At 37.9% G+C, this 23,073-nt stretch overlaps 2 protein-coding genes across 5 annotated transcripts in view; one reads left to right on the top strand and one right to left on the bottom strand.

Moving 5' to 3' along the window:
* Pi3K68D (phosphatidylinositol-4-phosphate 3-kinase catalytic subunit Pi3K68D) overlaps nucleotides 1-23,073 on the top strand; it is a 418,322-nt gene that overhangs the window by 199,537 nt on the left and 195,712 nt on the right. The window lies entirely within an intron of this gene.
* On the bottom strand, nucleotides 1,662-22,938 carry LOC145994251 (uncharacterized). The gene is made up of 2 exons (XM_083130354.1): nucleotides 22,828-22,938; nucleotides 1,662-3,082 (listed from the first exon to the last, which is right to left on the bottom strand). Exons 1-2 carry the CDS (start codon nucleotides 22,835-22,837, stop codon nucleotides 2,691-2,693), a joined length of 402 nt encoding a protein of 133 aa, XP_082986480.1. The 5' UTR covers nucleotides 22,838-22,938; the 3' UTR covers nucleotides 1,662-2,690.

Genomic DNA, 23,073 nt, shown 5'->3' on the forward strand with positions numbered 1-23,073 from the left:
GATTGATTGATTGAGTTGGTGGTTTAAGTCCACTTTATGCACATAGTAAGGCTAATCGGAACTGGACCTACAGTTTAAAGTAGGACCCAAACCACTATGTGCCTCCACCGGGAATCAAACCTGGGACCCCTTGATTACAAGGCAATGATCAGGGTGCGTAATCATTGAAGGGAAGGATAAGATCTTAATCTGCACGCACGCACGCACGCACGCAAAAATATATAAATATTTGTACATATAATACATATTTATAATAATAAATATACAAGTAAATTAATATTTAAAATACATTATTATTATTATAATTATTATTAAGTATATACATATACTTTTATACATATCAGATATTTAACAAGTAGAAAACTAATTCCTTTACTGACTGGTTAAGTATGTCAACAAATGATAAAATAGTTGAAATATTTTTATTATGTTTTAAGTTTTTGTTTAGTTTTTGCTTTCTATTAGTATAAACCAATTAGATTTCATAGTTATATTTGTCTTGCATTCTTATTTTATCTTTATTATGAATATATTATATCAATATAACATTTGTTATTGGTGTAAGATCTGTAAGTGGTCTCTTGAATGAGAACTGGAGAAAGTATGCAATACTCACAAACACATTACTTTGTGTGTGTTTTCGATACTATGCTTAGTAAAGTGTATTTGAAGTAAAAAATAATTGCTCGCAAATATAATTTGTTTTTATAAAACACTCCCCTTTAGAAATTTTTGTTGGGGCGAATTTTGAAGCCAAGATTGTTGGTAGGGGTGTGGGAAATATCCCCTGTTCTACCCCAGGACTTTGCACCCTGGCAACGATGCTACCACTGCGCATCGGGGAGGCCCTTACCGGACGCTTATGTTAACTGGTAAGAGAAGCTTCAGCAAATATGTGTCAAATAGCGTACATATGATGCATTTAGAAAGCATATAACGTCAAAATTGAGGTCTTAAGTGTCTTCTTGTTTGGTAGCACCTAATAGTGTGTTCATTAATGTTTTGACACCCTGTATGCGAATTTTCATATTGGTTATTGTTGTATTACTCAGGCAAGGGTATATATTTCCGCTTTTAAAGATATATTTTAAATTATGATTTTTACACACACACACACACACACACACAAACAACCACATCACATACACGACTCCAGCTAAAAGTACGTGAATGGTAAACACGTTCACCCACCTGTGTGAAATTTTGGACACAGACTCTCAAAATATGCTGTAAAAATGTAGTACTACCATCTACCGTTGCATCCAGCCACTACAACTGCTGTCCAGATGGCAGCACCAGTCCCGAAAATTCTGCTTAATGCCTGGTATCTATGCTTATACCAATTAAAGTGAATCATATTATGATGCAGCCGTTGTAAGTTTTGACAAGAATGTTTTTCGTCTCTTACTGACCTCTCTATGATTTCTTGAATGCAATATCATCGAAAAATTTGTTAATTGCAACAAGGTGGAAAATAAATTACAATTAAGTAAATATTTTGGATTTCGTTAGATTTTTATTTCATTAGGATATATTAATCTTAGTCTATTTATACATATCTTGCCAATCCTAAAACATTCCACTCAAAGTTTTGAACAGTTCAAAATCATTGTATCATGGCATGCTTGTGACATCTTTACACTGAGTTTTAATTATTTACACAAACCATACGTACATCAGTACTGCAGAAATGTTTTGAAACATATTGTCCATGTAGATTGTAATAGACGTCAGTGGTGCAGGAAAGGTTTTGATTTTGGGGTGGTACAAAGTTCAACCTCCGTTGGGTAGATGGGCATTTCTATTTTAGAGTAGCCCACATGGCTCTCAATTTTTAGAATAAAATTTGCATAATCTCGTATTGCGAATGCAAAATAAAATTTCACAATAACTTTTTTTTTTTTTAAATATAGTTTATGGATATTTTCAAAATAGTTTTAACACGTTTTAAATGCATACACAATTCAGGTTTCATTCGTATTCCTTAATAAAGTTTCCAGAGAACACAGATGAAGGAAGCTAACTGGTATCACAATGGGATATAATAGGTTCGTTGTGGTTTGAACTACAGGGATATTGCACAGCCTGTTCTGCTTAGAGGAATCGAGAAATGATAATTTGAAGTGTATATAATGATTTATCAACACACCTTGATGTAGAAAGTGTGAGAATTTAGGAACACTGTGAATGCAACTCGATGAGTGCTCCTTGAGTTGCCCTGCAGACACAATAGACTGTCCACATTGTTACCTTCACGTTGCGTGTTTGTTGTTCTACTACTGAATAATGCCAGATCTGCATAACACATTGGCACGCATGCGCTAGCACGTGTATTTACTATTGGGGTATAAAATCAGTTTCTGTATCTTGTAACATGAAAATTATAATAATATCTTCCTCTGTTTTTAAACGGTGAGCATTTATTTCTCGATCCCTCCGAGTGGATAACTCTCTATTTTTGATAGGGAGATAATATACACAGAATAAACCTATAGCTACTAAGAACGAGATTTCTTCCTCGGCACCATTTTGCTTCTGTCAAATTATTTGAGGGGAATACAAGGGGCTTACTTCAGAGCAAATGATTTAGGGAGTACTGTACTCCCTCCCACAAATTTGAGGGCTGCAATGAACCCCTCCCCCCCGTTCCCGCGCCACTGATAAACACAAGCTATTGATGTAGCAGCATTTCAGTATCTTGAAACCACTTCATCGTAGGAAGGTGGGTAGTCTGGATGTCTCCGGGCGGGAGTTTCATGAAATGCAAATATTACAGTGGTTATCTCGGGAGACGGCCTTCGTTGTTGTTGAACTGGCCTTCCTTGTTGTGGAAATTGCCCTGGTTGTTGTGGAAATTGCCCTGGTTGTTGTTGAAATTGACCTGGTTGTTGTTGAAATTGCACTGGTTGTTGTTGAAATTGCACTGGTTGTTGTGGAAATTGCCCTGGTCGTTCTGGGACTATCATTGGTGGTGGTGGAACTTCTTCCTGTTGAATTGTCTGACATGTCCTCATCATTTGTGTAATGCACACCACGATGATTACAAAGGCAACTATTACAGCCACAGTCACCGCTATCGCTACTGCAAGTAAAAAAAAAATCAGTGAGGAGAGAAGAAAATAACTTCAACAATGAGATCAGCACCTTCGAACGTTGCAGGTTTAATTCCTGGCCTGTGCATGTTTTTTTTTTCTTTTCTTTCCTGAGTGGCCCATGGTCCGTTGAATTAACAAAACAAGTTTGGTTAACCCTAGCTTACCCGAGTGGGCTGTCACGCCCACCAACTATAGTTTTTCGATTTTTCAATTGAAAATTTACATAAAAAATTGATAATACATTGTTTCCTAGGGTATTCCTAATACAGAACGTTCAAAAAGTCCCCACACTCAAAGTTTGAGAATGTTTTTCCTTATAATTTATTGAACTTGTCAATGTAATGAATACATGCATTTGTTAACTATATCTTGAAATACACAAAAAATAATTTGTGAACTAAATGTGATTGAGTAATACTGCAATCTCTGAGGTCGGTAACACAATGACAAGATGGCAAACTAGTTTCTGCGTGTTGAAATACACAATAAGAATGTTGAAACTAAATTTCAAACAATCATCCATTGTTTTTTTTAGCTGCTGCCAGATCATTGGGAAATCAGACTTCTCGATTTCTCCACACATATCCCACATGACATACTCAAAATATGCTTCCAACATACCGATCCGCTGTGTACGTGTAAAGATCGACGTCCACTAAGATGCAGCAACAGAACACAACTGACGTGTTTCCGGCATCTCAGTGGGCGATAACGTTAAAGATAACCTGCAGACTTCTGGCACGGAAATTTCGCGCTTTTCCCTATAGTGGGCATTACACAATTTGATTTCGATAGAAACAGACAAGAGAAGTTGTGTTGCTTTCTGTTGCCGCATTTCTCCACGTTTCCACGTGTCTCAGTGGGCGTTGTAATTAAGAGGCATCATTGACAAACTGTGATTGTACGTCTCACACCGAGGATTGTAACACGGGATCTGCTCTAAATATAACATAAACTCGTTCTTCAAGGTCATATAGGCCGACACACATATATCTGCCGCGATCGGTGCAGCACAACGCGAGAACCAGTGTTGCTATTCTGTTTGATAGAAAAATCGCTACAGTGCACCGAGGCACAGCTGTTCGTAGAACAAGGAAATTAGAGAACTCAGCTCTATCTAAGCATTGAGTTTTAAACTCCATGCATTATAACCAGGGCTGGGATTAAAATGTGCTAACAAATGACTTTATACAGGGTGTCCCAGAAATAGGTGGCATAACTTCAGGAGCATGTTCCTTACATGTAAACAATGAAAAAAGTTTATATGAACATAGGTCCGGAAATGTTTGGTTCCCGACTTTTAGGCAGTCATAACATATGCTCACTGGAATTTGTCCATCTTCCACAGGTTGTTTTCTGTAACACAACCAGCTATTTGATGAGTGGGCCTTGTTGAGACCATGTACACCAGTCAGGAACGAGCAGATAGGCACTTCATGTATGGTTTGGCAGATGACAATGCTGTAGAGGCCCGTCGTTTGTACTACGAAAGGTACCCACACCGAAGATGCCCAGATAGAAAAAAACATTTGTGAGTATCCATCACCGCCTGTGTGAATTTGCCAATTTTGCACCTTGTGTTGTTGAAAGAGGACAACCTCGATCTAAGACTCCTGTAAAAGAAGAGGAGATTCTGGATATTGTGACTGCAACTCCTGAAATCAGCAGATGAAAGATAGCAATGCATGTGGATATTCCTCATTCCACTATCTGGAGAGTATTGCGAGAACAACAGTTGTATCCCTACCATCTGCAATGTGTAAAGGCATTATCACCTGCAGATTACCCTGTGCGTGTCGTGTTCTGCCAATGGTTTTTGCCGCAATGTGCTACAACTCCTAACTTTCCTGGGCATCTTCAGTGTTACTTTTCGTGGCACAAACGACGGGCCTCTACAGCATTGCCATCTGCCAAACCATACATGAAGTGCATATCTGCTCATTCCTGATTGGTGTACATGGTCTCAACAAGGCACACTCAGCATGTACCACTCATCAACTAGCTGGTTGTGTTACAGGAAACCACCTGTGGAAGATAGACAAATTCCATTGAGCACATGTTATGACAGCCTATAAGTCGGAAACCAAACATTTCTGGACCTATGTTCATATAAACTTTTTTCATTGTTTACGTGTAAGGAACACGCTCCTCAAGTTATGCCATCTATTTCTGGGCTAAAACTTTGCTAAATATGGACTAAAATCTGGAGTAACACATGCGTAAACTTACCCGAAATGATGCAAAGAAGACTTCTTCATAGTGATTCAATATTTGTGTAATTTCAAATAAACTAAACAATGTATTATTTTTCCATTACATTAATGGACCTGGTGGCATTTTAACTGTTAACTCCCAATAAGCACTGGTACTGGAACTTCAACGACATGTGATATACGACTGACACTACCACTTGTTTGAGAACTAATAATAAGTATCCTGTGCTGCGAACGTGTTAAACCTCGACAATTGGACCACAAAACTCCTCCTTAAGCAGTATTATTGCCTCTCTGTGATGGGCGACAGTCGGCTGCCTTTGCTGTACATTTACAAACGATGCTGGCTTCCGCAACAATAACATGATAACAAGTACATACACATATATTGCCACCAGACGATAAGCCACGTGGATTTTTCTTTTGTTATGAACTTGCCACCCATCAAAGCATGCCAACTTTAACAAAGAAACCAATGTGCATCACATTAAGCAGCAAAATAACAGCTACCTTCCTTCGTACAATTCCTACAAGAACACATGACTGAGCAGAGAGTTGAAATACTCATGCATCCACATAATTTATTTATTTTGAGCAATGGGTCTGCTCAAAGAAAAGTATTGTAGGTGGCAGCACCCCTCCCTGTTGTGTTCCCACACTTTTGATGGGTAATTGTTCTCCCATTTAAATACGTGGGGGATTTGATTACATTACATTACATTAAATTGCGAGTTTAATTTAATCTTAACCTCAGAAATTATGTCGCAACGTGATAGATAAATAATCAATGCTGTGAAACTAAGAATTTTAATAAGACGATCGTCAACAACATTAAAGATATCGGAACTCAAAAAAGCCTTAAAATTTGCACAGCACTTGTTAACGCCATTTGCAATTTTCACAATTTAAGTGCTTCATTGTTGTGAATCCGCACGCTATACTTTTATTTTTATAGTTGTTATTAATAACTGACTCATTTTTTATCACGTGATATCATACTTTTCCACGTGGCTAGTAAATATGGTCCTTTGTTTTATATACACACATTTATCAAGAATAATAGTTGTTACATATAATATTTTATCCTCTGCTTCATGTCTCGCAACCACTAGGGCTTCTTTTTTACAGAATTATAATTTTAAAACTGTTGTTGCCAAAAAAACAAAAAACAAAGTGCAAAAATACGACGGGGAAAATGTCTGCTTAATACAATGAAAACATACGTTAATATTATGTTATCGGATAGGGCATATTATATAGTGTATATTATATATAGTGTATATTAATAAATATCATGCACTTATGTACTTAATACATTTTCTTTACAATTTTGGAAGTTTCTCAGACTCCTACTCCTGCCGTTGAATTACACATACTCGCAACCAGTTTAAAAATTTAAATTTTTGTATGAACCCATTGCAGCTAGGGACGACCTAAATAACGTCAAGTTTAGTGCTCTTTCTTCATAAACGCACTATATTTAGCATGTTTGCGCTTTAATATATTAATTCTTAGGTTCAGGAGAATATAATTTTCGGAAACTTATGACCGACTTCATAATCTTAAAGTTTTGCTAAGCCCATTTTTATTATCGATATACACAAGAAATCCTTACCTTCATTGAAAATAACATTTGAATAGCCATCCCATCGTGCTCCAATGTAAAGCTTAGGGCAACCAAATGACAAATGAAATTCTTTAGGGACACAACAGTGGTAGCGCCGCCACGAGAGAAGTTTGGCAATGAACAGACCCATTCCAAAGTGATGAAATATGAACAATAGTACTGGAGGCATTATGGAATTAACGTTCACTAACCAAACACATGCACTTTAACATACACATACGCACACACAATGTGTAACCAGTCAAGTACTTAAATAATATTATGGTGCTTCCAATCGAGCAAAACTCTGTCACTTTGTCTTTGTCCTTCCATGATAGAAATAGTGCTTCATTAATACAGTTGGCTACACTAGTTATTAACTAGCCAATGAAAATGCACTGCATAAAAGAAGCAACCATTACGTCATGCTATATTGCCACATTAACGTCCCTGTCGAAAGGTGTGAGCTGGAGCGCTATTCAATTGTTTTCAATTATGTTTGCGCGAGTGTGTGTGGGAATGGAATGACAATTGGCAACAATGTCAAAGGTTGGCGAGCAGGGTAGAACATGTGATGCTAAGAGGCAGGGAGACTAAACGAAAATTGGGATCTGCTCAGCGGCAGAGATTGGTGTGTTTGCCTCTACCAATCCCTACTGGCAGGCTTGCCAACTCATCCAGATTAATGCCTTAGTAGCTTCTTTTTAAAGTATGGGTGCGGGGACTTTTCGAACGTACTGTATTCTGTTACTACATAACTGCACCTTATATAAATAAAAAAAATAATTGATGAAAAATTAATATTGTTTTTGACAGTTTTAGTGCATGATAAAATAGGTGTGTGGCCAATGGCGAAGCATAGATTTCCTAGCAGGGTAGGCACAAAAGTGCGATAATTTCAATTAGTTGCTTAAATATGTAAAAAGAAAGGGAGGGGGACTATGTCATGGAGAGTGGTTCAATGTCTCTCCAGGCCGCTTCTTTACTTCCCATTGAAGTGACGTTTTCAAAAGTGTTGTTACTGGCCATCAGTACGATAATTATGACTTAGACGTTCTCCTCCCGCCCACCAGATGTCATCTATCTAGATTTTGTTCATTTCGTTTTTTTTATTTGTTTGTATTTTTTTCAACCCCTGATTTATGCACACACCTCCAGAAAGAACTACCAATCATGGGACATCGCGAAAATCCAACGAATAGTGCTCGAGCCCTGTTGTCAATTCTTGATCATTTTTTTTCTAAATTAATTTTGCAATTGAGGTGAAAAGGGCTAGAACCCCTCCCCCATAATTTTCGGGTCAGTCTGACGTTTGTGCCGTGAGCAGACGACAGAATTCCGCACTTTCAGCGACTGTCAGTTTGGTACGTTCTACTGCTGCCAACTTAGTTTTCTTTAGCAAGACTTCCTCGCACCGAGGAAAACACCATTGTTATCTGTTGTCTAACTAAAGGAATGGTTGTAGTTAATTCCAGTCTTGGCTTTCTAGATAAATGAATTTCTGACACCTGTATGTGCAAGTAAACATAATTTAAATTTTGAATATTTTCGTCTCATTTGTTCTGATCTATGCTAATCGTGACGATGAGAATGTATGGAGAATGAATTAAAGATGATCAGGAAACAGCTTTCAAGAAAAAACATAAGTAAAGGTGACCTCTCTCATTCAGTGTGTATACTTCGCATCCTAGTTTGTTCTACCCCTTGTGTTAGTAGACACCTTTAAGTGATAATAGAACATAGGATCCTTGTTTGGGACCCGGCAACACGACAGGTTACTATGTAACATATAAACAGGTTGATAGAATAGAATCCCAATTTTTAGGCGCAATTCAGCTCTTTTCTGCCAATCCAATGTGACAACACTGCCCTGTTCCGCCAGACCTGAAACAGACATGGCCTGCGCAATAACCCCATAACACTCTTTGTCCTAAACCCAGAAAAGTCTTCCCTTGCATTGTACTTTATTTGGCCGCCCTCTTCTCTTGTTATCCCTTCAGGGTAAACGAAACTGCCTACCTCTTCGCTTGTGTCGGCTGCATAAAAAAATGTCTGCTTGTAATATCTATTCGACGACAGTGTTAACGCATTAAATAACGTTTCAACAACTTTTAATATTTTGCTGTCACTTGCCACTACTACTTGCAAAGGAAAATATAGTTGAAAACATTTTAGAAATGATTGTTATAAGAAGGAAACATGAAAGACCAAAAGTGGGTCCTACCTTACCGATGATTACATCATCACTCAATTAAGAACTCGATTGTTCTTGCATTTCAGTCCGGCACTTCTTGCATAAATTTGATCGCTGCACAAGACACGAATCACAAACAAAGCTCTGCTGCCACGAACCTCGCGCTCCGAGCCACGCTCCTTTGTAGCGTCCTGAACAGGAGGCAAGTTTTCACAGAGAGGGAATCCCCGTTCACGATAAAAATAAATTATTCTATTTCCAGTGAAAGTAAAACTACTTTGTAAATATAAGGCGTAGCTAGCATTTTAATTTACATAATTTGGTATGAAGACTTACTTTACACATATAAGTTCTTTAGACTTTCTGTTTACGCTACGGTGGTGGGTGAATCGACAATACCATCAGCACTCTGACCAGAAAACGAAGTCAGAACTACAGTACTCCATAATTTTTAATTTCACTTACACTTGTCTATGAAAGGAAGGAAAACCTAAGTTTCATACAAAACATGGAGAATTACAATGAAATATAAATCTCTCTGCACGAACACAGGCTAATGTTTACAAAAAATGCCGGTACACCACAAATTTCCAACCCTGGCGGAAATGCAGTGTTGCTGATATTCTGTTCGTCCTAGTGGGTAACACCGCGAGGCCGGCATCAGGAGCACGTTATAAGCATACGTTCAGTACTCGTAAGATTAGGCTTCCCGCATATACGACCGTACGACGGAATGTAAGGAGAAGAGGCCCCAGCAAATGTGCCTCACTCTGTGGAAAGTTCGTATACTGGACAGGGTTAGAATTTTTTTGTAATTATCATAAATTAAAATTCCAAACTTTTTCATTGCATTACATGTGTTTTGACGAAATAAGTAAATACACCTTTAAAAGAGTAATGGCATGGGTAGGCCCGGCCTCCTGGCCTCATAGGAAGCTTCGCCACTGTGTGTGGCACTCGTGGAATAATTAGTTACTATTTTTTTTTTATTATTAATGATAGTAACGTAATAATCCGTGACTCAACAGTCCATTGAGGACCCGGGCCTACCTACCGACTGTCGGCTTCACTCCTACCTGATTCTACTGATTTACTCTCCCGAGGTGGGAGATCATCCAATAAGTATGGGGGTGACGTGTGGTCAGCACGACGAACCTTCAGTCGTTGTAAGTTTCGCATTACCGGGTAATGCTACTCATTCGTAGCTCCCCTATTTCCCCACGATGGTGAGTGGCCACCGGCCACAGGTCGAAATCACAGGAGAAAAGTTATCTTCCCCAGGAGAATCGAAGCTGCGCGCGTCCTGTTGCGGGACATTTAATGATGGTAGTTTTTGTAATTACTATAATAAATAACTGCCCTTAATAAACAACAAATGAACCAGTGATTAACAAAATGGTTTCTTGAAATTTAGTGATAAAAAAGGTGGGATGTAAGTAAGTTTCTCGTACAGCACGTGTAAGCTAGGGTTAATGTGGTAGCCTTTACTGAATTGTGTGCTACCTATTTAAACAAATATTTGATTATGAGAAACATGGTTTGTCAGACTAACTATTTCCTGTGGAGTCATTATTCATCTTAATCGTCGGGAATGATAAACCAATCGGGACTGGGCCTACAGTTTAAACTAGAATCTGAACAACTATGTGCCTCCAACTGGTATCGAACCTGTGATTCCTCGATTACAAAGTGATGACGTTGCTAGTACTTCAGCAGGGATGCCTCTTAATCGTTGGGATCAGCCAGCAGTGGCAGGAGAGTGACGTAAAAAAATAAGAAAAAAACATTGGATAGAAACCCTGGATGGGACTGGACAGACAGCCAATCCGTCCCTTGAAAAGTCTTACCACTAGATGTTTATCATCGATGCACGACTTTCTCATTCATAGGTTCTACCTAGTCATGATCTGGACATGGGCCTCCATTGTATTACTGTTATCTATTTCCTATTATCATCGTTCTTCTGTAGTTTCAATTGTAATGAGGCGAATCATTACTTGATCCTTTTTTATTTTATATGTTTAATTAATTAATCTAATTGGATCGGTCAGGTTTTAGTGTCATGTGTTTGGTAATGTTGTGGATGTCTTATGTATTCATGTACGTGCGTATTCTTGGCCGTTGGGTAGGTAGATGTGTCGCTGGACAGCCAACCAACGGAAAGTTTCCCGTAAGGGAGAATTCACACCGAAGAAACACGCAACACGCGACGTGCAACACGAAACACGTGTCGCTTGGAAGCCAACACTCAGTAATCAATGCAACCTTTCGAACCGAAGAGACACGGCAAGATTCGCGTGTCGCGTGTTGCTTACGTGCCTCTCGGACTGTGCCGTTTTCTCAATACCGTGCATCGTGTTGCTTCAGTTTGTTGTTTGCGCATGCGCAGCGAATGCTTCATTCCAACGAGCTGTATTTAGACTCTAGAAGAGAGCCCAACCGGCATTGTGTTTGATCCTCTAATTTGTTGATATGATAAAGTATACGGAGGCGAAGATGTAGTACAAGCAATGCAAGCACTGCTTGCATAATTCGAATATCATTTAATGTACTTAATGTTCTAACCGTATTTAGTTTCCATCGCACTCGATTTCACGAAAAAATGCGGCCGCAAACTCCCCCAGCAGCTCTGTAGCAAGCACCAGCCTCAATGCTTGCAGCCGTTCTGCGGGAAAATAAGGCCTCCGAAGGAGTCACATGGCGAAGCGTGAAATTCTGGTGGAACCCGTCCACAAAGCTTCTACAAAAAGCTGTGCTTTCCGAGCTTGCGTGATTCCCGAAAATAGCAGAGTTCAACCGAAAGCAGAAGGATTCATGTATGGGTACGTTGCCAGCAAAAACTAGTAACGAATATTTGTCTTCATGAACACGTAAACAAGATCGCAAATATAATAATAATTGTTAGTCATAAAATAACTAAAAGAAGTTATCACTGTTCTAAATTCCATATATATCATATTATATTACAAATTATTTTAGATTTCGCGAAATGTAAAACGCGTAAAAAAAGTTGACATTGGGAGTTGGGGCAGTGGAATTTCTGCACCCCCGTGAAGAGTTTTCTCAGGGAGGGAGGGAAGATTGGACGGACCTTGGTCCTGGACCCTGCTTCCTGGTCGGTCCAGCTCAAATTACGCCAGAAGTGTTGACCGCTACCAGTGTTTGCAACTGCCAAATTATTTACACAGTAATTCAAGTGAGCTCTTTCACAAATTTTACAATCAATAAATTGACTGCTTTTGAATAAAACTTGGGGTGAAAATAAAGCTATCTGAGAAAGAACTATCTACTGATATTTGTACATGGCATAGAAGTAAATCGTATACATTCTGCATATTATGAGCACAAGAATATGTTTTAATGATTGATTGATTGATTTGTTGTTTTAAGTCCACTTTATACACAGTAAGGCTAATCGGGACTGGACCTACAGTTTAAAATGGGATCTGAAACACTTGTGCCTCCACCGGGTATCGAACCCGGAACCCCTTGATTACAAGGCGACGACACTACCACTGCGCCATCGGGGAGGCCCGAATATGTTTTAAGTTCTATCATTATGACGCAAGTGGTGTTCCCAGGGTCTTTTTACGGTCCCCATTTTGTCATCTTTTCCTTCCTTTGACGTTTTTTCTTAGATATACTGGGCCAAAAGGGGGTTATGTCTACCATCCACCCCCCCCCTTTCGCCCGGGGCACGCCATTGAATGACACTTTATTACTTAAATATTAATGTACATACTCGTTCTGCTGAAATGATTCTGATTCCTCCGCGTAATTTTTATCTCCAAACTGATATATCTTTCCTTTGTGACGGATAAAATTAAGGAAATAGGTTGGTATCACTTTCTGTTGTTTCAGAGATTTTCAAAGTGATCTTGTGTGGATGCTTGCATTTGCAGTTGTGGAAAGCGCGTGGGATAGTGTGTGTTTGTTGCTTCGTGTTTTGTGCTGTGAATTTATCGGATTGAACGCGTATTTAGGAACGGTTGATGTGAAGTGCGGGTGTATTATTGAGCAATTGAAAATTGCTTCGTTTAGCTCGAGAGAGATAAGTGTTAAAATGAAAATCGTGGAAGGGGGTCGACCAACACCAAGAGTTTGAAATTTATTGTGGTGAGTACATCGTCTATGCATGTGTTTCTTTCCTTTGAAATGAATTTTTTATTGTTTGTGTTTAACTTTTTATTTAGTGTTTAAGTTACTTCAATGCGGTTTTTAGGGTGCCCAAAAATACTAAATTACATCATGCAGCGTAAAATAAACAAATGATTCCCTTTTTTTTTTTATCTAAATCGGTTTGGTCACCGTTTGACCATATTAAATAATAATGAACAAATAAAGGTACTAATAAGTAAGTAAGAAATTCCGTCTTCCTTTAGTCGTATGCGGAAAGTTCGCATATGCAAAACGTTTTAATATCATATGAATAACGTTACCTGGATTTTTTTTAAAAAGTAAATGTGACGTTTGCGGATCATATGGTTTATTTTTAGTACAGTCACTTTATTACGATATTTTGACAAATCCAGCGACTGGGTAAATGAGGCTATAAACCTTGAATCTTTCCCCTCGGCATGTCGTTGTACTACATGTTTTGTTGTACTGAAACATTGCTTGCCTCCTTCGTAAGACCGCTTCGCTACTGAAAGTATAGATATGTACAATGTTTTAAGATTTAAGCACAACGTTCATTTCGCTTTATAAAGTTTTTTGATGCAGTTATCTATCGGCTGTAATTTGCCTTCAACAAAATGCCGTGTTTTGGCCATTTACCTGACTGCTTTTATTTGAAAAAGTCAGCTTATGGAGGCACTTTAGTCCAAAATATATTAGTCAACATGGTAAAGTACTCTAGTGCATTGTCTCTCAACCACCGGGCCGCGACCCGATACCGTGCCCTCGTATCAACTATACTGAGCTGTGAAATGTTCCGCTGAAACTGGTTGACAACTATTATAATCCCAATATCATAAAACGAAAACTCACAACTCAACTATAAGTCCATTTTATGCACAAATAAACTAATCAGAACCGGATCTGCCCGTTGCCTCCCCGGTTATCGAACCCGGGATCACTTAATTACAAGGAGACGACGTTACCACCAGTGGCGTCTCCTGACTCTGAACTTAAGGCGTTGGCAAAGAAGGAATGTTAACCCCTCCCCCCTCTCATTTCTGTAACCCAATTTTACTAATTTTCTCCGAACATTTTTGGTGTAAATTTAGAAATATTTAGAAAAACATTACATTACATAAATTATTTTAAATGAAGTAAATACTTCATTTAAAATATTAATATTTTTGAAGGGTAAGGACAAGCAAGGTCTGTTTAAACGAAAATTAATGTTCAATACTTCGCCAAACAATTAATTTTTTAAGCATGAGTTTGCAACCAGAGGGGTTGGTGGAACTCCCATCACACCTAAAAAAACACCGTGGACATAAGAATGACCCGACCCGTTCATTGAAAAATCGCTAAAATGCATTCCCGGTTTTTTCCCTTTACCCTTCATTTATCCTTCCAAAAAGTAAATTTTGAAAAATCAACTGCTCATTACTTACAGTTACTTGAATGCCAGCTCCATTCTTCTTTCTTTAGAGAGAAATGCGCTGATTACCGCCTCATAAAATTTAGATTTATTCCCTTCTCGCAGCTTAGAATGTAATTCTTTCTCGATGGAGATAAGACTTAAATTCGTCATCCAGTTCTGAGTTTGAGTAGAGCGGCAGAATGTGTGGATCCTCTTCAGTGACGAGAACGATCTCTCGACAGATGACGTCGTGGAAGGAATTGTTGCGATCAACACTGCTAATTTATATATTTCCGTAAACCCACCCACTAGATTCGTGTCCAGTAGATAATTTACAATCTCAATTGGTGTTTTCTTAGATCCTTCAGTGGAAGCATACCAAACGTAAAGTTCATTCTGCAGTTTGGTTAAATTAAACAGACTGCCCATAAATTTCCTGCAATTTATGTACGAGATGGTGAGGAAATTTTCTCTTTTATTGAAGGAGCCCCTTTTGTGGGATTTAGTAAATCAAAATATTGCAATTCTTCAAATGATGTGAATCTAATTGTTATCTGGTTGCTGATATTATCATTGATTTCAAAGTAAAGCCTCCGGCAGTGGTCTTTCTGTGATTCGTTGTTCCGTCGCCTCCTTTTAATTTCAACAACCTCTTCCTCTTCTACTGCACCAGTTATAGAATTCCATAGTGTTTCGAAATTCTCAATTTCCTTTTGCAGCTGTTGTTGAAATTCAGTTATTGTATTACTGCAATGCAAAATGCAATACAAAATATCAACATTTTTAGACTGCAATATACTGAATAATACGTCTTAAAAGGCAAGCAAGTTGGATAAAGCCTTTATTAAAAATATATTTTCGAAATCCTTCAGGAAGCTAGAAAATCCTCTTGAAGTCATTGCAGTCAAATGACCTAAGTCTCCACTTACGTTTTTTGAACATGTTAGTGAAAGTGACATGAGCATAACAATGCGTAAAGAAAGATTTTGGATACTTTTCCAAAACTTTACTTTGAAGGCCATTCAACTGACCACTCATTACAGAAGACCCATTGTATGTCTGGGCAATTAATTTATCCCCACACTTATATTTATCCATTATTTCAGTCACGTGACTAAAAAGAGCTCCTGCAGTTTTATCGGCGCTCATGTCATGAAACCCAAGAAATCTTTCAATTACTTTTTTCTGTGAGGCTGAAAAAAACGTAACACGGTTGACACCTGAGATTTATTGCTAATGTCTGATGTTTCATCGACAATGATAGCCACAAAGTCTGTGTTTTGAATTTCATTGTAGATTTCATCTCTCAGAATATCGAAACTGAATTTATTAAATCATTTTGAATGCCTGCCGAAGTGCCGCGAAAATCTGTAGAATTTAATAAATGTTCTTTTAATGAGGAATCAAACTCGGCACTTGCAGTAAGGAATTCCATGTAATTGCCCTTATTTAGAGATGCTGCATTTTCCTCATGGCCTCGGAATGGCAGTTCTTGCTTTGTTAAATAGTAGACCGCGTTAATCGACCTCTTTAATATTTCCCTGTTCTTTTTACTTTTTCATTGTGTAGCTCTGTTTCAGATTTTCGTTGAGTATCCAAAAGAATGTCAATTCTAGTAGGGGTGACAACAAAACTACTAAATTTAAAGAAACTAGAAAGATGAAATTCAGACTCACTGTGTTTTTTCACTGCAGTGTTGAGATGATTCAAATCCGCATACCCTTGATAATTCCGAACACCTTTTTTAGTCGAGAGTCGGGACATGATATTTTTTAAATCCCGACATTCGGGACGGGAAAAATTCTCAATTTTCCGACAAAGTCGGGAAATTTTCGGGACGGAAAATGTTCGAAATTTTCCGAAGCTCTTGAAAAATCTAATTATACACGTCATTTTCACCTTAAGTGATTGTTTTTGCATTTCTGATACAAAAACTAAGAATTTCCGATAAGTTCCAGACATTTGCACTGCCGAAAACATCGAGAATTAACAACTTTTTAAAATGACCATTCGGTATTTCCCGATTGCTCGGGATCCCGAAAAAGTCGGGAAGTCATTTCCAGAAGTCGGGATCGGGACGGGAAATTTTTTCCCCGCTCCCGGTCCCGACTTTTCGGGATCCCGCACTCCCCTAAGAATAATAAACATGTTCAACAGTAAAATTTATTCACCACATCACACTCGCAAAGCCAGTCTGATATTTCATAGAGTTCTTTTCGAAAATATCTCTCAAAACCTTTTCCAGCACCACTTTTTCCTTTAACATATGTTGACATCGTGAGATTCGGACATGGTCGACCATTGTCAATCACTTGTTTCTTCTCTAAATACGAAAGCGAAGAAAAGGAATTATTTAAATATTTTTGGACAACACTTTCACTATTCTCCATCTTAAAATAATCACATCACTTCACACCACACGTTTAAAAAATAATGCACAACAATCACGAGCAAAACAACGCGGAACGCGGGGTGAATGAAAGTCAAACCGTTGGGAACAAATACAACGCCTTGAGAAGCTAACCATGGTGGTGGGTGGCAGGGTGCGCATGCGCGGTCATCCTATGTTTCGGCAGTGGTAAGATGTTGTATTTCCTCTCCAACGTCCTGGCAGTCCGGGACCGATCTGCCTGCCTGACAACCACTGCGCGCTGCGCCGCGTTCGAAAACTACCGGGCGCTCGAGACTGACAATTAAAGAAAAACGCTCAAAATCGTAATTTATAAAAGTACAGATACTTTCTTCTTTATTTCATTTTCCTTTGGCCGTTGACACACGACTTACACACCCAGAGAAATCGCCACTGGTTACCACTTTGTCTTCCATATTTTTATATTTGTCAACAATCCTACACACGTAATCAAACTATTATTACTCTTATGATTATGCTAGAATTTATTTATCAATATTTAATTTCATAGGTACATGTTAATTCATGCATAAAATCTTCAATACTGTAAAGATTTACGAGGAAAATTCTTCTGCTAAGGGCATCGACTTAAAAAAATAATACCGTGACATGGTTTCACGAAGGTTGAGAACCATTTCTCTAGTGTTTAGGTATTCGCTTTATTCAGGCTGAAAAGTCTAGCGTATACAGTTTGAGGTTAGTGCATATTATTTCTCAGTTTTCTCGTACACAACATGCCTCTCCCAAGTTTCAATAACTTGCACAAATTTTACAACGCAGTTTACATGTAACAATATCTCTTGTTACGTTATTTTCGGGTGACTAATAAGCTGATTAATGCAATTATATCGGTACCATCATGCAAACTGAGCAAAGAAAACAGTGTCGCTTGCCACGTGCATCTTGTCTCCTCGGTGTGAAACACTCGTGTCGCGTGTTTCTTCGGTGTGAATTCTCCCTAACGGTTAGGTGATCAGCGGGGCCTACATAAAGGAAGGGAAGGGAGCAGTCGGCCTCAGAGTTTGGTGTAATACGGCGAGGTAAAGAGGTGTCTTTACTCTAAGGGGCGAAACGGAGAACTTTCTTGATAATATGAATCGGCGGGGACACTAACTTCTTTTCTTCTTTTAATTACACACATTTGATCAATTTCCCATTAATTCAGTAGTTCATCTCATGTGGGAAACCAGGTACACACATACACATACCTTCAGCCACCTTTTTTGGTACTAAAGGTTATATTTTTTTTTTACTCGTGAAGTCAGTGGCTACAAGAGTCTGCACACACACACACTCTCTTCGAAAGGGGGGACAGGGCACACTGAAATGGGGATTTTGCGAATAACGGCGAAGATTTAAGTTATGTAAATAAGATATGAATAATCCTGCATATATCTAAAATGAAATGGGCGTTATTTATTGATACGAAGAAATACCTTTCCATTGCCAATAGTTATATCCACAGAACTTCAGATACTGCATGTTTTGAACCTAGGGACAAGGTTATAAAATGTATGGGTGTGAAAGTTGAAGGCGCGAGGTGAGAAGCTCGGGAAAAACACAATTTATACCTTTACACAGTTAACATAAACATCTCTAGAAGTAAATTATTTTAATTTATGAAATTTTTGCTGAGCCGATGCCAATACCAGTAGTAGGCCTATCGGTATCAGTAAGTATAGGTTGGAATTTATTTACCGATACCGCCTGATATTTTTCCGGCATTTTGGTCATGGACTCTGCGAAAATGGCGTGCGACACTTTCATGGAGTCTAATTATCCTGAAAATTATCTAAAATTCATTTTTTTTTAAAAAAAATGCACCAATTTTGTGATAAGAAAAGAAAAGAACTTTAAAAAATCACTGATTTAAATCACTTTAAAAAAAATATTTATAGAATAATGTACATAAGGTTTTTGTACACATCAAAATAACTTTTCTTGAAAGTGCACTAATCTTGTAATCATTTAATGGTGTTTATTAGGCTCTAAGAAAGAAAACAAAAAATATTTATATATAGGCCAGTCAACAAGGGATGCTTTTGGGGTCCAATAAGGAAAAAAATCAGGGAAAGCTGGAACAAATTTTATTATGTTCGTAAAAGTGTTCTTAATATATTGATTTTGCACCCCTCTACCCCTGCTTTGGTCGCCATCTTTGAAAAATGGCGCCTAAAATAAGTTTTTTGGAAATATCTCGCTTGACAAGCATTTGACAGCAAAATCTGTTATGACAAAAATTAATTTACATAAAATTCTCAACAAAATATGTTCTGTGCATTTTTCTTCTAGGATGTGCCGTTTAGGTGCTAGAGGAGTTGGAAATTTCACCCTTTCCCCCCCACCTCATTTTGCTAGAGCGAGACTCGAGGAAACATCTTTTCGTACGATAACTTGATAGATTCGGTTTATTTGTGACTGTAGCACGTATTTTGAATATAAATTGTCTTCGAGAATGAATGATAGGATGGTGAGGTATTGTGAAAGATACGTCACACGGTATACCTTGAAATGTTTCATTCGAGTCGGCAACTCAAATAGTGTATAAGTTAAGCAGTGACTAAAATTTTTCACATTGTAAGTAATGAAACAAAAACAAGGTTCAATTTGTTTTAAATAACTACAAATTTAATTCAGCATTTTGTCACCGATTGTATTACATTTATTTTAATGATGTATGTAGCCTTTGTTCTCATAACAAAAAGATACAGGACTGCATATGCGCCGAGAAAAAAATCGGGACATCTTCACGTCCCTACAGCGGTTGGAAATGAAACTCGGGTGTCGAGATTAGCAAGGAAATAGTACCCAAACAAAATCGGGACGTATAGTAGACTTTGTAATAAGTAGACCTCGGATTTTTAGTTTCTAAAAAGTGTGCATTTAGGTTCCTATAATAGGCTCGAAAAATTCTAAAATAGGTCCTAAAAATCGTTCAAAAAACTGAAAATAGTTCATAATTCCTGAAAAATGCTGATTAAGTATAGTCACCGGCAATGAAAATGGGACACCCATATCCTGAAATACGCACTATATTGTATAACGTTGTGTGTGTTCCCTAACCCTACGGCGATGGCAAAACTTACCATTGGAAATTTGCTATTAAAATCTACTCTTCGCCGTATAGTTAGGCAACAATCTTTTTTTTTCATGTTATCCACAGTCAAACTCCGTAATTTTGTCTGTGAGGATCATCTTATATGCTGAAAATAATCTTTGAAAAGTTTGCACGAATATGTTTTTGTTGAATGATGAAATGCTAGTTTGCAAGGCGTGAATGCCACAAAGCACGGAAGTGGCGCGAAAGTGAGCAAGACCACACAGACCAGACCACTTTGGATTGTACAGGTAACAGTGGCACCAGACATTTTGCTTCGAAAAATCTCCATGGACTTGGAGGAAGGGAAATCGACAGAGAGTACGTTTCAAACACGTTCGTCATTAAATTTTTTCGTGACCAAACAAAGCAAATGCCTCTGTGTGACATAAAAATCCTGTAAAACCTTCAAAAATATATAAAAAACCTAAAAATGCTTGATTTAGGCGCATAGACCTAAAATAGGTTCTAACAAGCAAAATAGTCTCTTTTAGGCACTATAAAACTTCATCAGTTGTTGCGTTTCTTTAACGAAACTCTGACATAACTTATTATTTCTTACATACTACCTGCAAAGGAAAAAATAGGTTGAAAACCTAAAATCAGAGGCCTCCTAATAAGGTAATAAATATACCGGGTGGTCCATTTATAATGATAGTATGGAATATCGCATGCAGAATGCGTCCAATCGAAAAATTGCACAGAATAAAAGTTTGATACTATTGAGGGGGTAAGTCAATGCCGCAAAAATTTCGTCGCCGCCACCCACCCCTTAGGGGGGGGGGAGTAAATTTGAAATTTCAAATAGAACACCCCCCTTCGTTTTACATATTTGGATTCCGTGTTGAAAAAGAATAATTTTTTGTTTGAAAAATTTTGTAAAAAAATTGCAAACTTCGAACATTTATAAACATTTGGTAGTTTCAGATTCATTTTGTTCCCTTTATGTAATAACGGTTTTGGTTTCCGCTGAGAACATTGCATAAACAAATTTTATTCAAAAAATGTGTGCAAGGAATTCGGCAAAAAAAAATTGTTTGCAATTTATGTTCTTGTGTAACAATGAATAATACTCCCTCTGTCCCATAATTACATAATTATTGTCCGGTACACTTTTGTTTGTTGTCCCATAATAATTGTACGATATTGGAACTGTGACATTGGTGTATACAGAAGAAGTAAATGAAACACGAGAATGTGTCATACAACGTTATTACTCAAGGATCAGTACAAATTGGCCGATCAAGTATCCAAAAGAACCTAAATAAAAAGTTACCATTTTGGCATACCGGACAATAATTATGGGACAGAGGGAGTATTAATTTGTTCCAACTCTTTGGTTTCAAGGGACAATTTCATATGAACAACAAAATTAAGTATGTTACTACAAATTAGTTACCATTCGAGGTACACAAATAAATGTTTAAGGGAGCAAATGTTCAAAATGATGACCGTTCTCTTCAATGCATTTCAAAACACGGTGTCTGAAGCTCCACACTGTTCGTCCCAAAATGTCAGGAGTGATAGAGGCACAAGAATCAATAATTCGTTGCCTCATGTTTTCTGGCGTTGTTGGAACTTCGTGGCGACGTGAGATCGGGTGAACGAGCTGGCCAAGAAAGGGGTCCTCCACGTCCTATCCATCGACCAGGAAACTTTGTATCCAACATGGCTCGAGCCTGAATGTAGTAGTGTTCATATGAAATTGTTCCTTGAAACCAAAGAGTTGGAACAAATTAATATTATTTATTGTTACACAAGAACATAAATTGCAAACAATTTTCTTTTGCCGAATTCTTTGCACACATTTTTTGAATAAAATTCGTTTATGCAATGTTCTCAACGGAAACCAAAACCGTTATTACATAAAGGGAACAAAATGAATCTGAAACTACCAAATGTTTATAAATGTTCCAAGTTTGCAATTTTTTTACAAAATTTTTCATACCAAAAATTCTTTTTCAACACGGAATCCAAATATGTAAAACGAATGGGGGTGTTCCATTTGAAATTTCTAATTTACCCCCCTCCCCCCTGAGTGGTGGTTGGCGGCGACGAAATTTGTGTGGCATTGACTTACCCCCTCAATAGTATCAAACTTTTATTCTGTGCAATTTTTCGATTGGACGCATTCTGCATGCGATATTCCATACTATCATTATAAATGGACCACCCGGTATACTGCTATGGAAGCCTTACGGGGGGAAGGACTTTTCCCCAAGACTGGACATTGAAATATTAGGTGACAACTTATGTCGTTGCAATTTGAGTTGAATGTACTGTAGAAATTGAATTTATTTAGCAGATACATTATCATTTTTCATGCAGCTGATGTATGTACACTCCTGTTTAGATAAAGTGACACATATTTCAATTGTCTTAATCTTATAAAATGTGCCACATCATGTGAATAGGAGTGTACCTCCCCGGTGGCTTAGCGGTAACATTACTGTCATGTAATCAAGGGGTTCCCGGTTCGATACCCTATGAAGGTACACGATGGTTCGGATCTCACTTTAAATCGTAGGTCCAGTCCCTCTTAGCCTATTTGTGCTTAAAGAGGACTTGTAAGCTGCATGAATATCAGTTCGTTTGAAAAAAAGTGAGAGATTTACAGTAACAGCAGTTGATATAACTGGTATGATTAAACAATTAAACATTTTAGGATAGAATACTTACCTACAGACATAGTCCTGGTCGTGCTTAACAATATATCTAGCAATATCTACTACGAAGATCTTAGTTCTCTAACAGAGAATATTTCACCATTGGTGTAAGTTTATCTGCAGCGTTTGCTCGTTTACGTATGAATCATATCTGAGCAATCTTATCGCTACGGGACATTCATATAATTGGTGCAATTGAATACTTTATATTGTCACCCTTTTCCGTCCTTGGAATCATATCGTCGAGATAATCGGATTG

This window comes from Lepisma saccharinum, chromosome 10 (assembly GCF_977018435.1).
Source record: "Lepisma saccharinum chromosome 10, izLepSacc3.1, whole genome shotgun sequence".
Taxonomy (NCBI): Eukaryota; Metazoa; Arthropoda; class Insecta; order Zygentoma; family Lepismatidae; genus Lepisma; species Lepisma saccharinum.